At 32.1% G+C, this 24,689-nt stretch overlaps 1 protein-coding gene across 1 annotated transcript in view; it reads right to left on the bottom strand.

The window, feature by feature from the left end:
• Positions 1-981: 981 nt before the first annotated feature.
• Positions 982-24,689, bottom strand: part of LOC134716853 (protein SFI1 homolog) — a 37,740-nt gene continuing 14,032 nt past the window's right edge. Inside the window, exons 11-30 of the mRNA XM_063579863.1 lie at positions 24,373-24,465; positions 23,738-23,835; positions 23,018-23,084; positions 21,089-21,730; positions 20,916-21,046; positions 18,920-19,001; positions 17,977-18,069; positions 17,296-17,381; positions 16,807-16,882; positions 16,030-16,202; positions 15,490-15,592; positions 14,976-15,072; positions 13,882-14,042; positions 12,956-13,105; positions 11,073-11,249; positions 10,257-10,600; positions 6,758-6,853; positions 2,870-3,655; positions 1,966-2,068; positions 982-1,463 (exon numbers count right to left, since the gene is read on the bottom strand). Coding sequence (XP_063435933.1) covers positions 1,344-1,463; positions 1,966-2,068; positions 2,870-3,655; positions 6,758-6,853; positions 10,257-10,600; positions 11,073-11,249; positions 12,956-13,105; positions 13,882-14,042; positions 14,976-15,072; positions 15,490-15,592; positions 16,030-16,202; positions 16,807-16,882; positions 17,296-17,381; positions 17,977-18,069; positions 18,920-19,001; positions 20,916-21,046; positions 21,089-21,730; positions 23,018-23,084; positions 23,738-23,835; positions 24,373-24,465 — 3,678 coding nt within the window. The 3' untranslated portion in view covers positions 982-1,343. The remainder of the gene's footprint in view (positions 1,464-1,965; positions 2,069-2,869; positions 3,656-6,757; positions 6,854-10,256; positions 10,601-11,072; positions 11,250-12,955; positions 13,106-13,881; positions 14,043-14,975; positions 15,073-15,489; positions 15,593-16,029; positions 16,203-16,806; positions 16,883-17,295; positions 17,382-17,976; positions 18,070-18,919; positions 19,002-20,915; positions 21,047-21,088; positions 21,731-23,017; positions 23,085-23,737; positions 23,836-24,372; positions 24,466-24,689) is intronic.

Raw genomic sequence — 24,689 nt, forward strand, 5'->3', positions numbered from 1 at the left:
AGTAAGGAATATGACAGTTGTTACGCATTGGTTTGATGTGTTTGAGCTTTTGACTATACAATTTGATAAGGGACTTTCTGATTTTGTACAGGTGTATACAGAATATGGTAGGGTCGTTATTAGCGTTCCATCCTGCAGTATGCATTTTAAAAGACAGGTGTATAAACAAATTAACAAGTGTTTTTCTATGTGATACGAAAAATGGAAAAAATACAGTTGGTCTATATGGTATTCTATGGCTATGAATAATATGAAATGGCAATTATATTAAATAGTAATGGTCAGGTATGATATCACTAGTAACCCAGAGGAATAATGTATACTCATTTATTTTCGTTGGACCCAATTTTCGTTGATTAAGGAAAACTTACACTTTCGTTGATAGAAAATAATGTGGTTTTCCTTAATTCTGTATACACACCAGCAGAAAATTTGTTGTTCATTGAACATTAAAATTGATGGTTCCACTTGTAACCAGAGTTGGAGGGGTCCTTATCTTGAAATCCTGAGTTCCCAAATTTAAGGAAACTTAAATCCTGATCTGTCAAAATTCGAAAAAAGATTTCATGGATCCAAAAAGGATCATTCCCAAAATCCTGAGCTTAAAAACACCAGATCCTGGAGTCCATATAAAGGTCCAAGCTACCCACAAAGTCCATGAAAATTGGTATCCAACAAATAATAATAAATCCCCAGTATGTGTAACAACAACAAATGAAAATTAACACACAATGACCATGTTTGCACCCATAAATAACACTTTTTGCAAAGTAATTTTGTATGACACAAATAATGTATACAGTTAGATTGGGGTAGAAATAAAATACCTACATTTTATATCAGTATTTATTTACTATTATATATCATAAAATAAATAACAAACAAAAGTAATAAATGTAATATAAATAACAACAGATAAAGTTTGACAAGTTTTATCATGTACTAAAATGTTAATATCCCAATTTTATCATGATTATTGAGCTAAAATATCCATTTTTTTCATTCTGAAATAAGAAGCTGAAATTACAGGTTTTTTTTGGTGAAAACTGTTCCATAATTTTGAATGTGTATATCAAAACATTTCGAACAAAAAGAATGAAAGAAAGGAGGACGTTAAGTCAAGGGTAACACTTGTCGACCCCCATGGCCTACTGCAGGGCATAACAAATTAAAGGAATACACATCTTTATAAATATATCAAACTTTGACCTCCATTTATATGAATGAATCAACAAGCTTAACAAAATCATAAACAGAGATTGCAATTTTGCACTGAAGTCACCTTAAAATGATAAATAAAATATCATGGAAAATAAATAGCATTACAGTATATATATAATATATCAGTTTGTTTCACTACCCTGTAAGAGTTTGACTAAGATCTGTACTTCAGAAACTAGTTTGGCACACATTGGCTTCTCAATGTCTATTTCTTGATTAAGTTTTCTCATTTCTGTCTCAATCTGGAAGAAAAAACACATTTGCAATGTAATATAGTTTAAATTTACTGTCTCAAGTGGAGAAATATTGTACAACCATAGAATCAACATGTATTTATCTTTAATTAGTCAAATAGATATAGAATAATAGGTAGTTGAGTTTTTGATACTAACTATATCATGTGGAATATCTAGACAAGCCCATTAGGGCGAGTTAAGATATTCAACATGATATAGTCAGTATCAAAAACGAAACTACCTATTATTCTGTTTATCGGTAATTATGATGTCACACAATGTTATGACGTCATGCAATGTATTGCCTAATATTTTCAGTGATACAGCCAGTACGTTGATACTCAAAAATATTAGGCTGTTAGATCAAAGGGAAAATATACGAATTACCGATAAAACATCATAATCAGTGGATTTTGTTTTCTATTTCAGTCAAAACGATATTCTAGAATTTATCAACAGATCACTTTCTCATTGAAAAGATATTGGCTAGTACTGATTAAAATAATACCTCAATAATTTCCTTTCTAATATCCTCTGTTTCTATTTCTTCACCTTTCTTGACCTCTTGTTCTAACCAATCAGAAAGATGTACATGTTGTTTCTGTAATTTTCTGAAAAATTATGAATACAATTTTTTTTTTTTTTTAATTATGTAACCTTCTTGCCTGTGAGGAGGGTGTATGTACATACATATACTTTGGCAATTCTGAAGTGAGTGGTAAATAATCAGATTATAAAAAAAACAACAATGTGTCCAAAGTACATTGGTGCTTCACTCGTACTATCATTTTCTATGTTCATTGGAACGTAAAAAAACGATTAAAATTTAATTTGGCATTAAAATTAGAAAGAGAATATCTTAAAGAGAATGTGTACTAAGTTTCAAGTTAATTGCCAAAAGTTTTAACCTGAATTGGGACAGACAGAGGAATGGATAAACAATCGGACACACAGACCAGAAAACATAATGCACATAATAAATGGGGCATGACAAATCTATATTCAAACTCTTATAGGATTGTAACAAATAATGACACAATAAACTAACAGTTAAATATTCTAAGAGAATCGTCTTAAAATATTACCATCTCACCTGGTTAACACTTTTTTCATATTTATAACAAAAGAAGCCATATTGCATGTATTGGTAAGTTGGAAAGATAATACAATATTAAATCTTTTGAAAGCATAAACTACAGATAATTCATTGCTAAATTTTGTCTTTTTAAAGTTTGGTTCAGGAAATTTATAGATTAGAATAAAATTTAAGAAAACAGAATTTAAATGACTAGAGTAAACAAATTTCGGTAGCATTAGTCCATGAATAGTCATTTTGTCCAGGTGAGCTAAAAGACTAGCATAACTAATATAAAAATTTGACAATTGGTAAAAAAAAATATATATTAAAATACCTCAATCTTCTCTTCTTTTCATTAAATCCTTTTAGTCTATTTCTTATATCAGTAATTTGATTGGCTAATACAGTTCCTTTTTTCTCTGCCCTAGGAGAATCTATGTTAATTGGAAGTAACGAATCTGCACTTTTTGTCCCAGTATCGTCAGTAGATTTAACAAATCCCAGGCTTTCTTTCAATTTCCCTGAATTATCTGCAGACGACAAAAGATCAACTGATTCTTTTGTTTTTAAAGTACTATTTATAGATGAGATTCCGTCAATTCTGTCACGTGGAGATAAACCCACATGTGGTAAATTCCCTGCAATGTCTTTGGTCAAGGTACTTGTCATTTTTGTGGCTAAGAAATCGGCAGGTGTCAGTAACTTTGTCTCAAACATTCGGTATCCCTGTTTTGGGGCTGTGAAATTTTTCTTCATAACATTTACATCTGAGTTTATGGAAGACAAAGTTTTTTCACTCCTTTGTGTTACATTTTCAATATCTGATTGATTTTTCTCTGTAGTTGAAACTTTTTCACTAAATCCTCTGATTTGAAGTGTAGGGTCTGATCCGATCAGCCCTGAAGTTTGCCCAGTACTGCTGGATCCTATTGTCGTAGAAGTAGGCTCAGTATTGAACATGCTTAATGTTGCACTCTCTTTATTTTTGTCATTTAGTTTTAACATTTCACTTGATGATTCTTTATGTAATTCAAAATTATTAAATAACATTTCTGCCGGTATACTTGTATTTTCAAAGTTCTCTTTTTCCACTATTTTGTTCTCTGCTATTTTTTCACACCTATAAAAACAATGGGTTTGTCAATCAATATCTAAATTCTGCTTCTAAATCTTTTTTATTTACACATTTTGTCTGTTTTCTGTGTATTTTATATTTTTGTGCAAATTTCAAATTGCAGTTACCTGCTTACTATCCCTACATCACCAAATTAATAACCGACATGTTCCTTTGTAAATCAGATTTAGTATGTTTGATTAAGATTCAGATTTCAGGAAAGGCTGCAAGTTTTTATTTTAGCAAAATCAAACACATCACATTTTAACCCTTAGACTGCTGCATTGATTTCTATTGTACTTTTGTGTAATGCTGAGTAAAATTTTAATCACTGATGAAATAAACATGTTCACTTACAATTGCTGTATCTTTGTAAATATTGAATATTCATCAATAAAAGTTATATAAAAAAGTATTGTTAGATTCTGTATTTTTCATTTATTTTATTTTTGTGTGAGTCTCTGGTCAGTTTTTACCTGTACAGGTGCGAATAGAGGTAAACAAAGGTAAACTTATTTTTTCATGTTTTATTAACGAATCCATCAATGTAAAAGTATCCATGACTTCAGAATTGAACCAATATAGTTAAAAATCTCTTTTGAGAACTAAGTTCCATTGTGATTATCAAAAAATAAAAGTTTCTTCTCAGACCAACGGCCTTTTTTATGCAAATATTTTCCGGTATTTTCCTCCAACTTTCACTGCGCCGACTTTTACTTCCATGTACAAATATATTTATACGACAAGTTCATTATTAAAGCTTTCATCAATATATAATCTTGACAAACTTAAAGTTCGGGTCTATCGATGTCAGTCAATATTGATTCACATTTGAAAGGCGAAATGATAAACATCGCTAATCCTGTTTCATGTCATCCATTTTGAACAAGGTCTGGGAATCCCCGTAATTCTCGCTTTAAAAGTCTCCTGTTTGCAGTTTTGATAGAATGTTTCTATTTCTGGCTATTATATCTTCGGTTGTCGTTCAAATCCTTTTAATCGGCTGCCACTGTTAAATTGTTATCATTGAAATACTTCTGAACGTGTTGGCCATTTCTCCAAATAATGTCCGCCATTTTGTCACTTTTTTCAACAAAAGTTTTCACTTTCGGTTTATCGCTTATACCTCATTAAAAGTCAAGAGACATTCGAAAGAACGCAGATTTTTAACCAATCAGAATCCATACAAGTCGAAACTGCCGCAATCTCATGAATATTGACTCCGCCCATTCCATGGTAACTGTGTAAACAAACGAGTTACGGAAATTGACTAAAGTCGCGAGTAGCAGTAGCGGACTGTCTTATCTGAACGACAATAGTCGCGTGTAGCAGGCTAAGGGTTAACAATAGAAAATCATTTAAAAAAATTCTGAATCGCCAGTAATTTATTTTTCAATAATGCACACAAATTCCTACCATTATTATACAACAGTTATTCAGGAATAATTTAATTTTAAATGAAACGCATCTTCTGATTGGCTGACGTTATTTTGTTATGAGCCTATAGACATAATTTAGTCATGTGACCGTGACGTCATCAACGTTTTTCATGGTTTTCTACGGTTTAAAATGGAATTTACTATTAAATTATAAGAAATGACAGTAATATTTTTTTTCTGTCTATTCAAAATAACATAAACTAGAGGCTCTAAAGAGCCTGTGTCGCTCACCTTGGTCTATGTTAATATTAAACATTGTACACAAATGAATTCATGACAAAATTGTGTTTTGGTGATGGTGATGTTTTTGAAGATCTTACTTTAATAAACATTTTTGCTGCTTACAATTATCTCTATCTATAACAGTAGTTTCTGTGGAAAATGTTAGTAAAAATCTACAAATTTTGTGAAAATTGTTAAAAAATGACTATGAAGGGCAATAACTCCTCAGGGGGTCATTTGACTATTTTGGTCATGTTGACTTATTTTTAGTTCTTACTTTACTGTACATTATTGCTGTTTACAGTTTATCTCTATCTATAATAATATTCAAGATAATAACAAAAAAACAGCAAAATTTCCTCAAAATTACCAATTTAGGGGCAGCAACCTAACAACCGATGATCCAATTCATCTGAAAATTCTAGGGCAGATAGATCTTGACCTGATCAACAATTTTACCTCTGTCAGATTTGCTCTTAATGCTTTGTTTTTTGGGTTATAAGCCAAAAACTGCTTTTTTCCCCATGTTCTATTTTTAGCCATGGCCGCCAATTTGGTTGGTTGGCCGAGTTACCGGACACAATTTTTATACAAGATACCCCAAAGATGATTGTGGCCAAGTTTCAATTAATTTGGCCCAGTAGTTTCAGAGAAGAAGATTTTTCTAAAAGATAACTAAGATTTACGAAAAATGGTTAAAAATTGACTATAAAGGGCAATAACTCCTACAGTGGTCAACTGACCATTTTGGTCATGTTGACTTATTTGTAGATCTTACTTTGCTGAACATTATTGCTGTTTACAGTTTTTCTCTATCTATAATAATATTCAAGATAATAACCAAAAACAGCAAAATTTCCTTAAAATTACCGATTCAGGGGCAGCAACCTAACAACGGAATGTCAGATTCATCTGAAAATTTTAGAGCAGATAGATCTTAACCTGATAAACAATTTCACCCTTTGTCAGATTTGCTCTAAATGCTTTGGTTTTTGAGTTATAAGCCAAAAACTGGATTTACCCCTATGTTCTATTTTTAGCCATGGCGGCCATCTTGGTTGGTTGGCAGGGTCACCGGACACAATTTTCAAACTAGATACCTCAATGATGATTGTGGCCAAGTTTGGTTAAATTTGGCCCAGTAGTTTCAGAGGAGAAGATTTTTGTAAAAGTTAACGCCGGACGCAGGACGACGACGACGGACGACGACGGACGACGGACGACGGACGCCAAGTGATGAGAAAAGCTCACTTGGCCCTTCGGGCCAGGTGAGCTAAAAATGTGGTGCACACTGTTAAATAACGCGCGTGCATTTAGTGTGCACCAAATTTTTTATATTATTTCTTCATATACAGAAAAATATTACAGTCATTCCTTAAATAAATAAAATTTCTGTTGCTATTATGAATATAAAAATCATCTCTATTTAGGTTCAAGTCATACATACTCTGAGTTTTGTTGGTCAACAGAAAATAGTCCAGCTCTCTTTAATGACTCTGCTAAAAAGGATGGATGTCTTGGCTTTCTTCTGGATGGAAGATTTCTATAAAATGTATTAAATATAAAAAATCAAAGCACCAAAGGCGCTGTAGGCAGTTAAGTAAAAAAAGCAGAGGCAAACTTGGCAGAAGTTTATATAATAAGACAAATATTGTTGCTTCAATTTTTTTTAAATTTTTTTTTAAAAAGAACAAACATTAAACAATCATATATTATACATTTATGTTCATTAATGAATTAATCATTGAGGCAAATAATTCATATTTTGTCAAAGTTTTTAAAAGCAACACATATATCAAGTATCTTTTTTTCATGGTCATGAGTCTTCAGTGGTACAAGTTTGCAATGATTGCAGTTCGCAGTCGCGGATCCAGAAATTTTCATAAGTGGGGGCCCACTGACTGCTGTAAGAGGGGGCCCGCTCATGTCACGCTTCAGTGATACCCTATATAAGCAACCAATTTTTTTTCAAAAAGGGGGGGGGGGGGGGGGGGGGCAGTATAGGTTGACTGTAAGAAGTTCAAATTGACTTTAGTAGGAGCTTGTAAAAGTATGAATAGACTTGCTTCCCTGGAAAGAAATCTGAGTTTGTGTTCAACAGTACACTAAGTTATCAAACAGGAGTGGGTAGGGTGACCCTAAGGACTCTCCCTATATTTCATTTGATCAGTTCTCATACATGAATATATATGGTTTAATTTAAAGGTGGGGTGACTGCAGGGACTCTCCCTATATTTCATTTTATTTAGAGGTGGGGATCCCAACTGTTTCCAAGTTCTTAAACAGGAGGGGTATGGTGACCACAGTGACTTCCCCTATATTTCATTTGATTTGTTATATAGTCCCATACATGAGTATATATGGTTAAGGGGTGAGGATCTCGAATGTTTTCAAGTTCTCAAACAGGAGGGTGTACAGTGACCATAGGGACCCCCTTATAATTTATTTGATTTGTAATATTATCCCATACATAAATATACATGGTTTAAGATTGTGGATTTCAACCATTATAAATTCTCAAACAGGAAGGGGTAGAGTGGCCCCACGAACTCCATCTATATTTCATATGATTTGTTATATTGTCCCATACATGAATGTATATGGTTTAGGGGTGGGGATCTAGACCGTTACCAAGTTCTCAAACAGGAGGGGTGGGGTGACCCCCCGGGAACCCCCTATATTTCATTTGAATAGTTATATTGTCCCATACATGAATAAATATGGTTTAGGGTTGAGGATCGCGAATGTTTCTGAGTTCTCAAACAGGAGGATGAACAGTGACCCTAGGAACCCGACATTATTCCTTTGATTTGTAATATTATCCCATACAAGAATATAACAGTTTAAGATTGGTGATCTCAACTGTTTCCAAATTCTCTAACTGGAAGGGGGAGAGTGGCCCCACGAACTCCACCAATATTTCATATGATTTGTTATATTGTCCCATACATAAATATATATGGTTTAGGGGTGGGGATCTCGACCGTTTCCAAGTTCTCAAATAGGAGGGGTGGGGTGATCCCTAGGGACTCCCTCTACATATTTCATTTGATTTGTTATATTGTTCCATACATAAATACATATGGTTTAGGGGTGGGGATCTCGACCGTTTGCAAGTTCTCAAATAGGAGGGGTGGGGTGATCCCCAGGATCCCTCTACATATTTCATTTGATTTGTTATATTGTCCACTACATGAAGATATATGGTTTAGGGATAGGGATCTCGACCGTTACCAAGTTATCAAACAGGAGGGATGGGGTGATCCCCAGGGACTCCCCCTCTATTTCATTTGATTAATTATATGTTGTCCCATACATGAATAAATATGGTTTAGGGGTGGGGATCTCAACTGTTTCCAAGTTCTCAAACATGAGGGGGTGGGGTGACCCTGGGGACATCCCCTATATTTCATTTGATTATTTATTTAGTCTCATACATGAATGTATATGGTCGAGGGGTGGGGATCTCATCCGTTTCAAAGTTATCAAACAGAAGGAGGTAGAGTGACCCAATGGACTCCACCTATATATAATAAGGTTTGCTTACATTCAGGTATCATTTATATAGTTGCTAGTAACCAAGTAGAAAGTCCGACTGCAAAAAAGGAAGGTCGCAGACCTCGAACCACCGCTAATTTGAACCCCTGCGTCCAAATTGAAAAGATACGAAATTTCCTATTCTAATTCAAAATTGCCGCCAACAGCGTGATCTGTCTAACTTATTTTAATAGACTACTGACGTAGTTGACTACGTATTGATGACAAACAATATTCCTACGACTTTTGCAATTTGGGAAATCTAAACTACTTGTCTTTAGAGATTTTCGGCGATTAAGTATTTTATACATTTTATTCTTTGACATCTTAGCCAAAAGCTATGGGGATAATATAATACTTAAGGATTCCTTATGTGCTCTACTTCCTATGTGCAACTTCAAAACTTTTGGGAAAATCGACGATCATTTAAGGTAATTTTGGTCATATTTTTTGTAATCCAGAATGAAAAGTATGAAAAAAATGTCCAATAAGTTATAAATAACATAATATCCAGCTAGATAATAACAATGGCATGTATTTCAGCATTTGTTGGGTAGCACACAAATCCAGGGTGCTCGCATAAGGCAGCTTAACTGCCTAAAAATTGTCCCGTTATTAAATCAGTTGGTACTATTTTATGAATACTATAGCAATTAATGCTGATGCAATAAATTTAGATTCAACTCCTCTTTTTTCAATAGTTTCAGACTTTTTCTAAAGTACCAATTTATGGAGAGAGAAAAGATTTCATGGGGCACATATTTGTCATTGTAGTTCCTCAGTAAATCAGGAATTGAAAGACTAAAAGACCAGAAACTAAGATATTTGTCATATTAATTAATCTGCATGTCTGGAGAGCATATCTTTTATACTTTATAATAACAACATTTCTAATTTTTAAAATGTTCTATAAACATATGGTAGGGGATGAATAAACAGAGAATGTCAAACTTGATCTGAATTTTGAGGTATTAAGCATTGTGTTTTTATAAGTAAGTTTCATATTATTTGGTTGAGGCAAACTTAAGTAATGGAACAGAATCAGCAATGTTTCCATTAATAATAGGACATAACTCTATAATTGTAAAGATGACACTATCAATTAAAACTTGATCTATGTTATGTGGCAATAAGCAATGTGTATAAGTTTCATAACATTCGATTGATGCAAACTTAAGTTAGAGAATGGAAACGAATTCTGGGATGTATGTATGTATGCTAATCGATATCTTCCTTTTTCACTTAATACCAACTTGCACAATTTTAAAGCTCAACAATGAAACCTTAAGAAATCACACAAAAGCAACAAATTCCAACTAATATTTCTATATTTTAAGTCTAACTTTATCTGCCTATCTTTTCTAAATCTCTTATCCAAAAATAAATCATCAAAAGAATCTTAAAGTTACCTGTCTACTTTGAATTCCACATGTTTACCAGGTAACCCCTCAGAGACCAGTCCTCTAGATCTTACGGGTGATTCTGATACAGTAGGGACAAGCCTTTCTTGGAGCACCCCTTGAGATACAACAGGTGGAGCTAACAAAACTGGAGCAGGGAGTACTTGCTTTGCTGGCTGTTTTAGAACCTCAGGCACTGACGGTTCAGGCCTCAACATGAAATCAACTTTTGGTTTGACTTGATGGAATGTAACAAAATTAGATGCTGGAAGTCTTTGAGATTTACGCCTTGCAGTCCAATGTCTCCAATGTAGGGCACACTTCTGTACCAACTGGTGCAGACTAAAAGCATTCTAAAAATAAGAATGATTTAGTGTAAAATTTTGTATTTGTAACCATTAGGAATACAATTTGAAGAGGTATAATTCACTTGATTTATATTTGTTGTGCTAGATAAAAAAATAAATAAACCAAATGTTATGAAAAACTATACTTGGGTAGTTAAACAGTACTACAAAATCCTTTATATTTTTAATATTTTGTTGTTGTATTTGATTCCAGAACAAAGAGGCATCAATTTATATGTATCACACACAAAATGATACAATTTTATACCTAGAACAGTGAATATATAAAAGTGGCTGAATTATTAACATTTTAAACAAGTTCACCTGTTTCAGCAGCTGATTTTTGTTTTGTTATTTTTTTTGCATTTTACTGAATTGTTCTAAACAAGTAAAATAACATAAATTTAATTCAAGTTTGTATTTACATCAGTAAAATATTTTACCATTATCACTTCTATTGATAAGTAAATAATCTTACAGTGGCATGCTGTTGAGCAGCAAACTTTGCCCTAAGACCAGACAAATCATTGGCCACACTAAGCCATTGCGTAATACCATTTCTCACAAGTCTGTTCCTTCTCCTCTCTAAAGCTTCATTTATACGATTTTTCTTCCTTTTTCTTTCTTGTGCGTACATATACCATGCAATAAGTGCCTTTTATGAAAAAAAATGATATTTAAAGATAGTATATATAACTTGGACACTTGACTAAATCGCAAACCTGTGTAAATTAGATTTGCTCAACCGTCAACCTAAAAATATTCTGAGCTGGTATAAACTGGTAGCTTCCTATAAGTAGCAATTCAACATAAAACTTGTCTTCTTTATATGAATTTGCAATTAAAGTTGATTAGCTAGTTAACATAAAATGTTATTTTTATTCATAGATATTAAATTTGATAGAATTGAAATTCATTGATTAAAAATTAACCCATGTTCTACAATTCTATTTTTATGTTTCTTTGTAGATTTCATCTCAAATGAGTAGAATTTTTGTTTTGTGTTTTGAGAACAGCAATGAAATTACAAAGAATCAAACAGATGTTAAGTAAAATATTTTTATACAAGCATATATAAGATCTAAAAGATATTTAGAAGTTTTATTTTTATGACAAAATGTAATTTATCCCATGTTAAAATCTAAGGCAGATCTCAGTAATTGTTTCATTAGTATATACTAGAACACACCAGTGATTTTGCGGGTCCGTGACTGAATTAAAGTATATAACTATGCGCAAGACTTATTTTGTTATTAGTATTGTCATCTGATAAAGTCATGCCGATTATAAGATAGTTATCACAGTTTTCTATGCTTTCAAATCTTTCTGTTTGAATCCGTCTAACTGGAACTTATCAATTATCGGTAATATTAATTATTTGGAAAACAAAAGGTCCTGGGATGGAGTATTTTTTTAATCAACAGCATTGTCCTATATTAGTTATAAATAAAGTTGAATTCTTTGATTCGCTGTTTTACGTCATGCCTGTTAACAAATTGAAAACTGTACCTATACGCCTTATTGTTAGTATTCGTATTGGTATCTTATAAAGTCTTACTGATCAAAATACTACAATAGGTAACAATTTGACAATTTAGTAGTGTCAACCCTGTGATTATGACCCGTGTATATAGCATATCCTGAATACACTGTTTGGTGGTGCACCTGTCAAATGCGGAACGTACAGATTAGGTAATAGGTAACATATGAATATACTATTGGTATCGGTATCGGACTTGACCCGGAACTTGTTAATTATTGGCAATATTAATTACGTGGAAATTAAAAGGGCCTGGAGTGGTGTAATTTTTAATCTACACCTTTGTACTATATTAGTTATATATAAAGTTGAATTCTTTGATTCGTCGTTTTTACGTGATGACGGCTGACAAATTGGACCTCGTAATTTCAGTATTATAGATATAAGATACTGCAAATCATTCACTCAAGCTAACACAATGTTTAAGTGTAATAACTTATTACTGTAGTATGTAATTACACTTGTTTCATCATGAAAAATTAAAAACAAAAAACAAACAAAAATACAACACAGTGGCGGATCCAGAACTTTTCCTAAGGGGGGGGCCGCTGACTGACCTAAGGGGGGGCCCGCTCCAGTCATGCTTCAATGATTCCCTATATAATCAACCAAATTTTTCCCACAAAAGGGGCCCCCCCCCCCATCGATCCGCCTATGCAGCATACTAGTGGGTTGCTGTTTTGTTAAGGATCACCCTATATCTCCATTAATTCACAGAAAACATAACATGGTCATATATGTTGATGCCAAATTAAACAATTATTCTGGTAACTTGACTCAAAGTGGATTTTAAGACCCATTACTCTAAATTCTTTCAGTACCTGTTTCTGTAAATTTAGACTCCAGTGCCACATAGCTAATGCAGATTTCTGAGCAGTTTCTTGTGTTTTGGCATGTTCTTGCTTCCATGTGGCTATGGACCAAGTTTTCAATCTAACTTCATTAAACCAGACTGACTGTTTTATCAAAAGCTACAAATATAATAAGAATGTTTAAAATTGAGAATGGAAATGGGTAATGTGTCAAAGAGACAACAATCTGACCAAAGAGCAGAAAAAAGCTCAAGGCCACCAATGGGTCTTAAAACACAGTAAGAAAATCCAGTATCTAGAGTTGGGCTGCAGTTGGCCCTTAAACAAAATTTGTACTAGTTCAGTGAATTGGTTCGACATTAATAATACAATTTAAATAATTCTGTTAACCTTCGACCCATTCATTTAAATATAGAAAACCAAAATTTACACATCAAATGTCAACTCTCCAGGAGTAGAAATGCATAAAATTATATGGAACAAATGTCCAACCACAGGGAAATTTTGAAACAACAAGAGTTAACTATATGTGTAAAAGAAATGCTTAACTTATATATAATTAACACATTTCTTGAAAACAATATGTATAAAAAACAAGATGTGGTATGATTACCAATGAGACAGCTATCCAAAAAGACCAAAATGACACAAACATTAACAACTATAGGTAACGGTACGGCCTTCAACAATGAGCCCATACCGCATAGTCAGCTATAAAAGACCCCAATAAGACAATGTAAAACAATTCAAACGAGAAAACTAACAGCATTATTTATGTAAAAAAATGAACGAAAAACAAATATGTAACACATTAACAAACGACAACCACTGAATTACAGGCTCCTGACTTGGGACAGGCACATACATAAATAATGTGGCCGGATTAAACATGTAGTTTACAAAATACTATTTCTATCTATGTTAATGACAATCACCTTTTTCTTGATAGAATCCAGAACGAATTCTTTCCATTGGGAAATCAAGTTTTGTAATAGCACCCTGTTGTAATGTTGTGCAGCCTGTTCAGTTTTCAGTTTCTTCAGAATAGATTCATCTCTCGTTGTCCTCCAAAAGCTGAAATATCTCTGTAGCTTATCTATAATGTAACATATGATAATCAAGATATATTTAGGCCTTTAGGACTCCTCCATTTTCATGAATGAAGCGGCTTTAAAGAATCCCCCACAACCCACACACTTTCTTAGTGTAATTTTGCTTACATAAAAATGACTTACAACCAAGATCTAAAATAAAAAATTTCCTTCTGAACACTCCCCATTAGACTTATCACCGGGTTTTAACTAACATGAGCAACACAGAAGGTGCCACATGTGGAGCAGGATCTGCTTACCATTCCAGAGCATCTGAAATAACACCAGTTTTTGTGGGGTTCATGTTGCTTAGTCTTTAGTTTTGTGTCCTAATATTGATCATTGGTCTTTTTTCTATTTTAGCCATGGCCTTGTCAGTTTATTTTCAACTTTCAAGTTTGAATGTTCCTCTGGTATCCTTCTTTTAATTGATTATCAAATACTAATTACAAAATATACTGCAAAGTTGCCATATGTGATAGTTCAAATTATTCTTCCTAAGGGATTTCAACTTAAAGATAAATCCTTGAAATTTAATTAAAAAAATCTGTATTATTTCCCTTTTAAAAATTAAAGATCATTTACTGTAAATTCAGAAATTATGGATTGTTTTTACTATTGACAAAAATGTGGTAGGGTTATAATCGCAATAATTTAAAGTTTACACTCACATTTTAATTTTTTTTTTATATCAATTAAACAGTATTTTTCTCAATATCAGAAAAATTAAAATTGAGTTTTAGTCTTAAATGACAAAATCACAATAATAAATGCATGAAATAATTTCTGAATATACAGTAGTTTGTTTTTGGAAAACCCAGCTAAAAAGTCCAGTTCACAATTGTATTCAACTGAAATAGAAATGTTCATCCATGAAGTTTTTTTTATTTCTTTAATGATTTTTTTTTAAGGTTTTTTTTTTATTCATTTATACTTACTATGATTGAGGGTTTTCTGTGTATTTTCTACCCATTGCCTCATTTCAGATTTTTTATATGCATGTATCACTGCATATCTGTGCCAAGCTGTTGTGACCTGTAATTATCAACTCTCACTGAATATCTATCTAATACTGGTAAATTTGTTCATATTAATTTTCCCACTTATAATTTGCACCATTGAACATATTGCCATAATGTTTTGCAAATAAATAATCTAATGGTTTAATATGGTTGAACAACAATATGATGATATGTTTTTAATGGGTGACTGAAATCAAAGTATGTGTAATTGAGATTTAATACAAAAAAAAATATCATTTGTCTGTATTTTTTTTCACTTTCCCTGTAGAAACCCAATTAAATATCTGACTTGACTGTGGTTTGTTTCATAGAAGGAGTTCATCCAGCATTGACTTGAATTGTCATTTTTAAATTTAGCTTAGATACTTCGTATTCGTATTACGTTAAACAATAATTTCATGACATTATGTAGATTTGAATCTTTCCATACCTTAGTCAGCAAACATCTGTGATAATGACAAATAGCCATGTTTTCTGTCTGTCTGTCTTCTTGTTGTTCTTCACAATTATCTCTCCATCTATGTAGAGTCCATCTGAATAATTTACAATTTTTTTTTTGATTTATCACAATGAAATTAGTTATTACGAAGTAGTGGCAAATAAATTTTATCTAATTAATTTACAAAAACATTATTTCATAACATGTCATACAAAATATGACTGCAATATTTTACACGGATTTTTAAACAAGATTTACTATTTTGAAAATTATCATTACAACTGTTATTCCTTAATTAAAATGTTCAATAAATTACAATTTTGAAAGAAATGCACTCAGACTTTTGGAAAAGTATGAATTCAAAGATCCAAGAAAAGGCAAAGTTGCTAAATCCAAGAAAACTGGTTCCCAGAAGAATAAATGAATCCATGGTAGATATTGAAGACAAATGATTTGACGAGACCCTTTGACTTGCAATAAGAAGCAAGGTCACACTGATATGAATAGAAAAACAAAATACTGGCTGCCTACCTTAAAAGTTGTTGACATTTTTTGCTGGACTGTTCTTCAGCAATTTGTTTAAATTGTCTCCCCTGAATCAGGTTGTTTTTCAATCTCTTCATGACTTTTTGGTACACATGTCTTTTATAAAACATGTCTGCTTTAGACTTCTTTACTCTTTCTTGTCGTTTATACAAGACATACTGCAGTAAAAAGATGATTAAAACATTTGGGTAAATTAAAAATTATTACAAATTGGACAAGAGATTTGCCATATGTAAGAAGTAAGAATTTTTCAATATTCAGAAATCTCATTTATGGTCAAATTTCAGCAAATTAATAATGTTACAGATTCTGCATACCACTGCACTATGTTAAACTGTAACGAAAAATTGAAAAAATAAAAGTTTTTACTGTGAATTCACTTTTATTTCAGGAGTACCGGTATCATTTTTATTTTACAGTAACATTTGGTAAGTATATAGATAGATCTAGAATTTCAATGTTCAGTCAAGTACACATTTTCTGTAGGATAGTATGCAAACTTTGGCAAAACCATAAAAACAAATATTATAGAAAACTGATAGTCCTAGCCAATCAGAATTGGACTTGAATGCACCTGACGTTATGCGGCTCAAATTCACAACCTCCTAATTTTATTAGATAGATATAGCCAAAAGCTTAGTTGAATCAAAAAAAACCAATTGCAAATCTTTAAAAAATTACACAAAATTCAAATGATATCTTTCTGCTCTTCATTTCATTCTGAAAAGTTAATTATTTAATATTATCAACATCTGTCTTTACCTGTTTCCAAGTCTTAAACAAAACAGAAATGTGATGTAGATAGTTGTGTTTGGTTGCCTTAGCATCATTGATTTCACTGGAAAAAAGAAAAATAATTATATCAGTTTGAAGGAATAATAAAAACTAAGAAATATATATGATGTGTTATTATTCTAAAAGAATTGTGACAGGAGAGATTTTGCAAAAAGTAAAACTCACATTTAGAATAGTGGATCATTTGAATGCCACCTTTTCTGAAATCCTATTTGAATAATTCTTGTCATTGTTCAAAATTTGCAATAAGAAGTCCACACAAATATTTATGAAAAAAAATTAGTAGATATAAATATAAACAATTAATATACAATAAGGAGATGTGGTATATGAATAACAATAAGCAGTGAATACGACAAATATCAACCATAAATCATAAGTCTATTTTAAAAGGAAACCTGTATAAAGTTATATAAACAAAGCTAACAAAATGAATTATGGATATTTTTCACCTACCCAAGATTCAAGTCATCTATAAACTGTTTTAGAGCCTTCAGATGTTTCTTGCATAAAACTTTGTTGAAGTGTTTGATGGCTTGTTCCTAAAAATTGTAAAATCAGATACAAAACTAAATACTCACAACCATAACCATGATTACCTATGGCCATATGTATATGTCTATTGATCTGTGCATTTCAAAATCAATCAGAGTCTAGTAAATTTTATATAATTAAATGGGTTGTCTCCCTCGCCTTGTAGTTTCCATTGCATTTTATTTTAATAATTTTTTCCACATGAGAGATAAAAAAGCTAATAAAAATTGATTTTGATAAGCGTTTAAAGTTTGGTGTAAGTCCAAAGAATAAATCTGGTTATATTGTTATTCTTAAGGCAGAGAATTTATATTAAAGTTTGCTCATTGTTTCATCTGACGACAACAGTCCTTCAAACAATACATCAAATAGTACACTTTCTCCAGTCAATTTTGTTCAGAATATTTTTCTTAAAGAAAAGATATATGCCAACATTCGAATTCTGAATAAACTTCCTAAAAGATATCAATGGAAGACTTATTCTGTTTCCACTGATATAGAAGGACACACAATTTTTCTTCATGTATGAGACATTTGGTATTTTGGAAATAAAATAATTTTATAGCAATACCTATTTTTTGTACAATCAAAAAAATAACTTACCTTTTTCTTGCTTTCTTCCAAAGCTTGCTGATATCTATTCTTCCAGTTACAAAAATGTCTTTTAAAGATGCAGCTATCATAATGTAAGATTGCCTGTAATAAATAATTATCCTAGTCATTTAGACAAATCTGTACAATTTCAATGTTATTCAATACTGGAAACATTACAAAAATAAGCATTCAATTCTTAAAAATATTCAAATGTTTACTAGCTTTTTGCCACGACTGCAAAGGTTGTTTGGTTATAATTGGTTTCAGTTGGTCAAATTTGTTTTTCTTTTATTGATTTATCACTAATCATTTCAATATTATTACATTTTGTCATATCAGCCTTTTAAAGCTTACCATATATATATGGAATGGGTTTTGCTCATTGTTGAAGTCTGCACAATCATATCCAATATAAGTTATGGGGAATGTAAGGTTTATGTCAGACAGCAACATACAACCACAACCACACAAACTAAACAAAAAAAGGGTCACAGGGTGTTGTTTAGAGATTGATAATTTTTTTTACACTGTACAATAAGCTTTAGAAAATATCATAAAAGACAACATACATCAAGATGAGACCATGACAACTACCTACGGAAAGACAAAACAACTCCCCCTACAAGATCTAGGCTCACCAACTATTCAAAAAGAGTATGATGAGTAAGCAGGAAAAGTTGCTTACAAAGTTCAAACAAGTTGGTTTTGGACAAGTTGGCAATGGGGCAAGGTGTCATGGATTCTCACTGACAACTCATTTGACTTAAGGGAGATCACTCTTGTATTCAGCTATGTTTTAAGGTAGTATAATAGTCCCTTTCATAAATACTTTTATAAGGATTATGTGAAACAGAGTTATGTTTAATATCTATGTAATAAGCTTGAATATATTTATGATAACTGTTGACATGAATGTGCCACTGATTTTTTCAATCTAATCAATTAATATTACCATTCTTTCATTCATTCTGTCTTCTCGACTCTGTTCAAAGTTATTGAACCACATAAAGAAGAATCTGGCAGAAAGATTTTCTCTGAAATACAAAAATTTTTAATGATTGTCCTTTCTTCTGTCTTCACAGAAAACTTTCAGAAATATTCTGAAGCTATGTAATTATGATGAAGACAAATGTCATATTTTGACATACAAGAAAATGAATGCATTACTGACTTTAAATCAAGATGATCATTTTACATAAATTTTCAAATAGAAATTGTCTTCTGTTCAATGTCATTCAAAACTATAATCATGACCTTCATTTAGTCACAAGAAACAATGTTATTATATCTAAATTTGTCATGTTTCATCAAAGCATGTTAAAGTTATTTTATGCGACAATACTCTAAGGCCACACCAATTTAATTTCTTGTTCTACGGATTTTTGGACTCTTGAAATTGGGGGGAGCGAGCGATTTGAAAATTTTAATAAAAAAATATTTAATTTGCAAATTTTTGAGGCGAAGCTTAAAAAGTAAAGGCGAGCAATTATATTTTTTTTTGTAAACATAAAATAGTAGGTTTTGACTATATTAAAACTTGATTTATCACTTGTACCTTGACATCTCTTTAATTTATGAAGTATTTTTTCCCTGTTCAACAAGAAATAATTGAATAATTAAATCTGGTCTATGTATGTGTGACTGACAATGAGACAATTCTCCATCCAAGTCATAATCAGGTTCAGAAAAAACCCTTAATGTTATGAATATCCCTTTTATGAGGGGTCAAAATAAGTTATAATAAATATTTTTTGTAAAAACACTTTAAGTACAAAAGGGCTTATATTTTCCCAAAGAACTATAATATTTGGTATTAAATGGTCAAAACATGTCCAAGAATTTTGTAATATTCCTGGACTTTAACCATGTTAACACATTTACTTTTATAACAGTTTAATATTATTCAAAATAAGTGGACCCATCCCTCTTTTAGAAAAGTTGTTTAAAATATAATGCATTTCTCTTCTTTTTGAGTAAGTTGTCAACGGTTTTGTATAGCACATCCTTAGTATTTCGATTTTCTATTCTACAACAGTAAACATGGTAAAATGACCCCTTCAAGGCCCTTGTCTGAGGGAGGGTTGGTCCCAACCTGATAATAACAAACATAGGTCAAAGTTCGGCCTTTTACACAGAGCTTTGACCAAGACCAACCAGCAAGCTATAAGGGACCACAACTTAGTATTGTACACAATTCGAACAGGAAAACCAACGATCTGAATTATATTTCCAATCGGGGAAATACCAATGAACCACATCAACAAACTATAACTGCTGAACGACAGGTCCCTGAATCAACCAGGACAGGTGCACAAACCTGCAGCGGTATGACCGTCACCATACATTATAATTGCTGTTGAAGGCAAATCCTTCAGAAGTTCTTTGTACTTTATTTTAACAACAAACATTTTCTTTATAAGGAATATAAGTTAGGGGGAAAGAAACCAACGTTTTGTTCTGTACTGGTATTTCTATTTATATCGGAGCACTCCCGCTTGGAATAGTTTGGTTTAATGCTGAAACAAATATTCTTGCAGATATTTACAGTGTTGTGGGGTGCTGATAGGGTTTAAATCGTTATATAAAGGCTAGACTGTGATTTTAAAAAACAAATGTTGAGATCTTTATATAATATTTACAAAAAAACGGTGCGGAAAATGGACATGATTTCATTTCTGGATGCGGGAAGCGGGAATATAATAAAAATAAAAAAAATCTGTTTTGAAAAAAATAGGTGTGGGCGGGTCCGTCGAACAAGGAATCAAATTGGTGTGGCCTAAGTATCACTTTTCGCTACTTTATTAATTTCTACAACGTAAAATGGTTTAAGACTAAAATCATGTAAATTAAACATTACCTTCATTTAGTTGCAAACAACAACATATTCAAATGTGAAATGATTTCGCCAAAGCGTTTTCAAGTTAATGTGCAGACATTTTGTAACATACCTTCTGAACTGTACTGCCACTTCAGTATATTGTCTGTTCCTTTTCTGTAACTCAACATGAGCTTTAATGTGATGAAGGAAAACAGGCATAGCTCTCACATAGTAGTAGGCATCAGCCCTATCATACTGAGCCTGAAATATAAATAAAGAGTCAAATCTGGAAATCCTGCTTTATCCAGGCTGAGAGACGTATAAAACAGGCATAGCTCTCACATAGTAGTAGGCATCAGCCTTATCATACTGAGCCTGAAATATAAATAAAGAGTCAAATCTGGAAATCCTGCTATATCCAGGCTGAGAGACGTATAAAACAGGCATAGCTCTCACATAGTAGTAGGCATCAGCCTTATCATACTGAGCCTGAAATATAAATAAAGAGTCAAATCTGGAAATCCTGCTATATCCAGGCTGAGAGACGTATAAAACAGGCATAGCTCTCACATAGTAGTAGGCATCAGCCTTATCATACTGAGCCTGAAATATAAATACAGAGTCAAATCTAGAAATTCTGCTATATCCAGGCTGAGAGACGTATAAAACAGGCATAGCTCTCACATAGTAGTAGGCATCAGCCTTATCATACTGAGCCTGAAATATAAATAAAGAGTCAAATCTAGAAATTCTGCTATATCCAGGCTGAGAGACGTATAAATTAGACATAGCCCTCACATAGTAGTAGGCATCAGCCTTATCATACTGAGCCTGAAATACAAATACAGAGTCAAATCTGGGAATCCTGCTACATCCAGACTGAGAGACGTATAAAACAGGCATAGCTCTCACATAGTAGTAGGCATCAGCCCTATCATACTGAGCCTGAAATATAAATAAAGAGTCAAATCTGGAAATCCTGCTTTATCCAGGCTGAGAGACGTATAAAACAGGCATAGCTCTCACATAGTAGTAGGCATCAGCCTTATCATACTGAGCCTGAAATTCAAAGTCAAATCTGGAAATCCTGCTACATATAATTAGTCAGAGTTCTTCAAATGGTTTTTCTAACCAAATGGTGTTTAAGGTGCAATCTAAACAGATTTTGTATTGAATATCAATCAATGTGGTGCTATCATTTTGAGAAAAAAGTGCGATTCTCAAAGCTGTGAATAAAAAAAAATACTACAAGAATGTAAGAACAAGCTGTTTAGTCTTAGATGCATGATTTTTTTTTATTAGTTGTTAGTGGCTTTGAACTAGCTGTCAGATAACTGCGAGTACTCTCAGATCTGTTCATTGTGTCTTTTTGTGTCAGGATGTATAAGTACCCGGCCACGTCCACTTGTATTTCTGTCCATCTGATGAGTTAAGCCTTTTTCAACTGATTTTTATAGTTCGTTCTTATGTTGTACTGTTATACCACTGTCCCAGGTTAGGATCCCGCTAACATGTTTAACCCTGCCACATTATTTATGGATGTGCCTGTCCCAAGTCAGGAGCCTGTTATTCAGTGGTTGTCGTTTGTCTATGTGTTACATTTTTGTTTTTGTTCATTTTTTTACATAAATAAGGCCGTTAGTTTTCTAGTTTGAATTGTTTTACATTGTCTTATCGGGGCCTTTTATAGCTGACTATGCAGTATGGGCTTTGCTCATTGTTGAAGCTGTACGGTGACCAATAGTTGTTAATATCTGTGCCATTTTGGTCTTTTGTGGATAGTTGTCTCATTGGCAATCATACCACATCTTCTTTTTTATATTTACTTCAATTTTGACAATCGTCTTAAAAAAAAACTGTTTTTCTTGCTAGAATATATTTCTGAGCAAATAATTCTTTCACTTGTTTTTAACTGTAAAGTGTGTAAGGTATCAAACAAAATTTCCCTTTTTTATCAGAAATTTGTTTCAGCTAGTTATTATTAAAAGAATGAAATTAAAAACAGAGAATAATACCCAAAAAATATTAAGAAAGAAGGAAAATGAGCTAAGAAATCTAATAATACTGAAAAGGAGGACCCCAGATCCAGCCAATCTAGTGACTTATCAGTATTTGCATTGTTATAAGTAGATAATATAAATGGAGACTATTTCATAGATGCAATTATCTCCTCTTTTAAAGAAATATGTTATTTTCATGTATTGACTACTGTTATTCTAAATAATCAAATACCTGTCTGTGTTTTCTCCATTCCACATAGTCCAGCCATGCATCTATCATTTTTTTACAAACAACCATCCTATTAAAAAGAATAAATTTAATAATAACCAAAATACAAAGGTCTTATATCTCAAGACAGGTAACAGGATAATGAACAAATTGGTAAAATATTCCTCTAAGGCCAATGGCATTATTCAAACTTTTTAAAAAAATATCTTGAATTCTTCCCTTTTAAACATTTTTTTTGCTGATTTGCTTTTACAATTTTTGAAATAATAAAAACAATGAATTTACTGCACCAAGAAAAACGACGTTCTGAAGTTTTCAAGTCTGCAAACTTTGAAAAAGTTGTCCTTTACCTTGTATTAAAAAAAGTGTTTATATTTTAAAACTTTCTGACTAACATGACTTGATTAAAATCAATACTGCATTTATAGAATTGTACAGAACTTCAAACTAAGGAAGTAGTATCTGCTTATGAAAATGGTATGGCTTGCAATCAGTAGTAATCAGTAACTTTAAATTAATCATAAACTTCAAGAATCTTTTTCAAAAATGAGCCCTAGAGTTTAACAAATTCCCCCAAAAAAGATTTAAACCAAAGAACTATTCATGAATAGAGCCATAAAAATGTAAATTGTTTATTTTGAATAATAACCCATATGCTCTCAAGTAAGAGATCTAATGTCTATGAAAGTGAGTTTTAAATAACAAATAACAGCCTCTGTGTACCTGTAGTGTATTGTAGCTTTGACAGTTAAACTATGAATAGCTAGTTCTTCATTGTGTTCACATCTTGCCATCCAACGATTCCAGTGTCTCTTTGTCAACTATAAAAATAAAAAAGTACTGTAAATCTACTATGGTTAACATATTACTTTGCATGAGGCACCATTAAGAATTGATGTTGTGTTATGGAATCTTAACTTGTGGATGTTCTACATGTTCTAAGTTTAGTGTATGTTAATTACCAGCATGTAACTTGAAATTTTGATTTGGTCCATCCTTTTGAACATAATTAACTCAAACTTTGTGGAACGTACAACCATTTGTAGTAATAAGTTAAAGATTTTCCTTCATATACTCCCATGCTGGATTCTGAACACAGGTCTCTTATTGTTGTTTAAGTGAATAATTATGATCTGTGGGTTCACTAGAGATTAAGGTAAATAGTAAACTGTTAATTTCTGTGTCATTTGGTCTTTTGTGGAAAGTTATCTCATTGGCAATCATACCCACATCTTCTCTTTTTTGTTATGTCCAGTAATTCAATGCTCTTTCAATATTTATTAAATTATAACTTCATCTAAAGTCTGATAGTATAAACAATTTAATCTATTCAAATTATAACAAAACATTTGTGTTACCATGGTAATATAAAAATTGGCGGCCATTTCCATCCGCATTTCTTTCATTCTTTTCTGAACAAGATTCAATCTAAATGCTGAAAGCCCAATAACCTACAAAAACATAAAAAAAAATGCTCAAGTTTGTTGAATATTTAGTAAGTATGTATAATCTAATGCATATGTCTGATATTTTTGCAATGATTTTAATAATGCAAAAACTAAAGATGACTAAGTTTTACAAAATTTAAACCCACATTTCAAATTTTGATAGCATCATTTGAACAAAGCATTCCTGAAATATTGTAATAATCAATATAAAATTTTTGTTCATTGAT

This window comes from Mytilus trossulus, chromosome 4, assembly GCF_036588685.1.
Source record: "Mytilus trossulus isolate FHL-02 chromosome 4, PNRI_Mtr1.1.1.hap1, whole genome shotgun sequence".
NCBI classification, from domain to species: Eukaryota; Metazoa; Mollusca; class Bivalvia; order Mytilida; family Mytilidae; genus Mytilus; species Mytilus trossulus.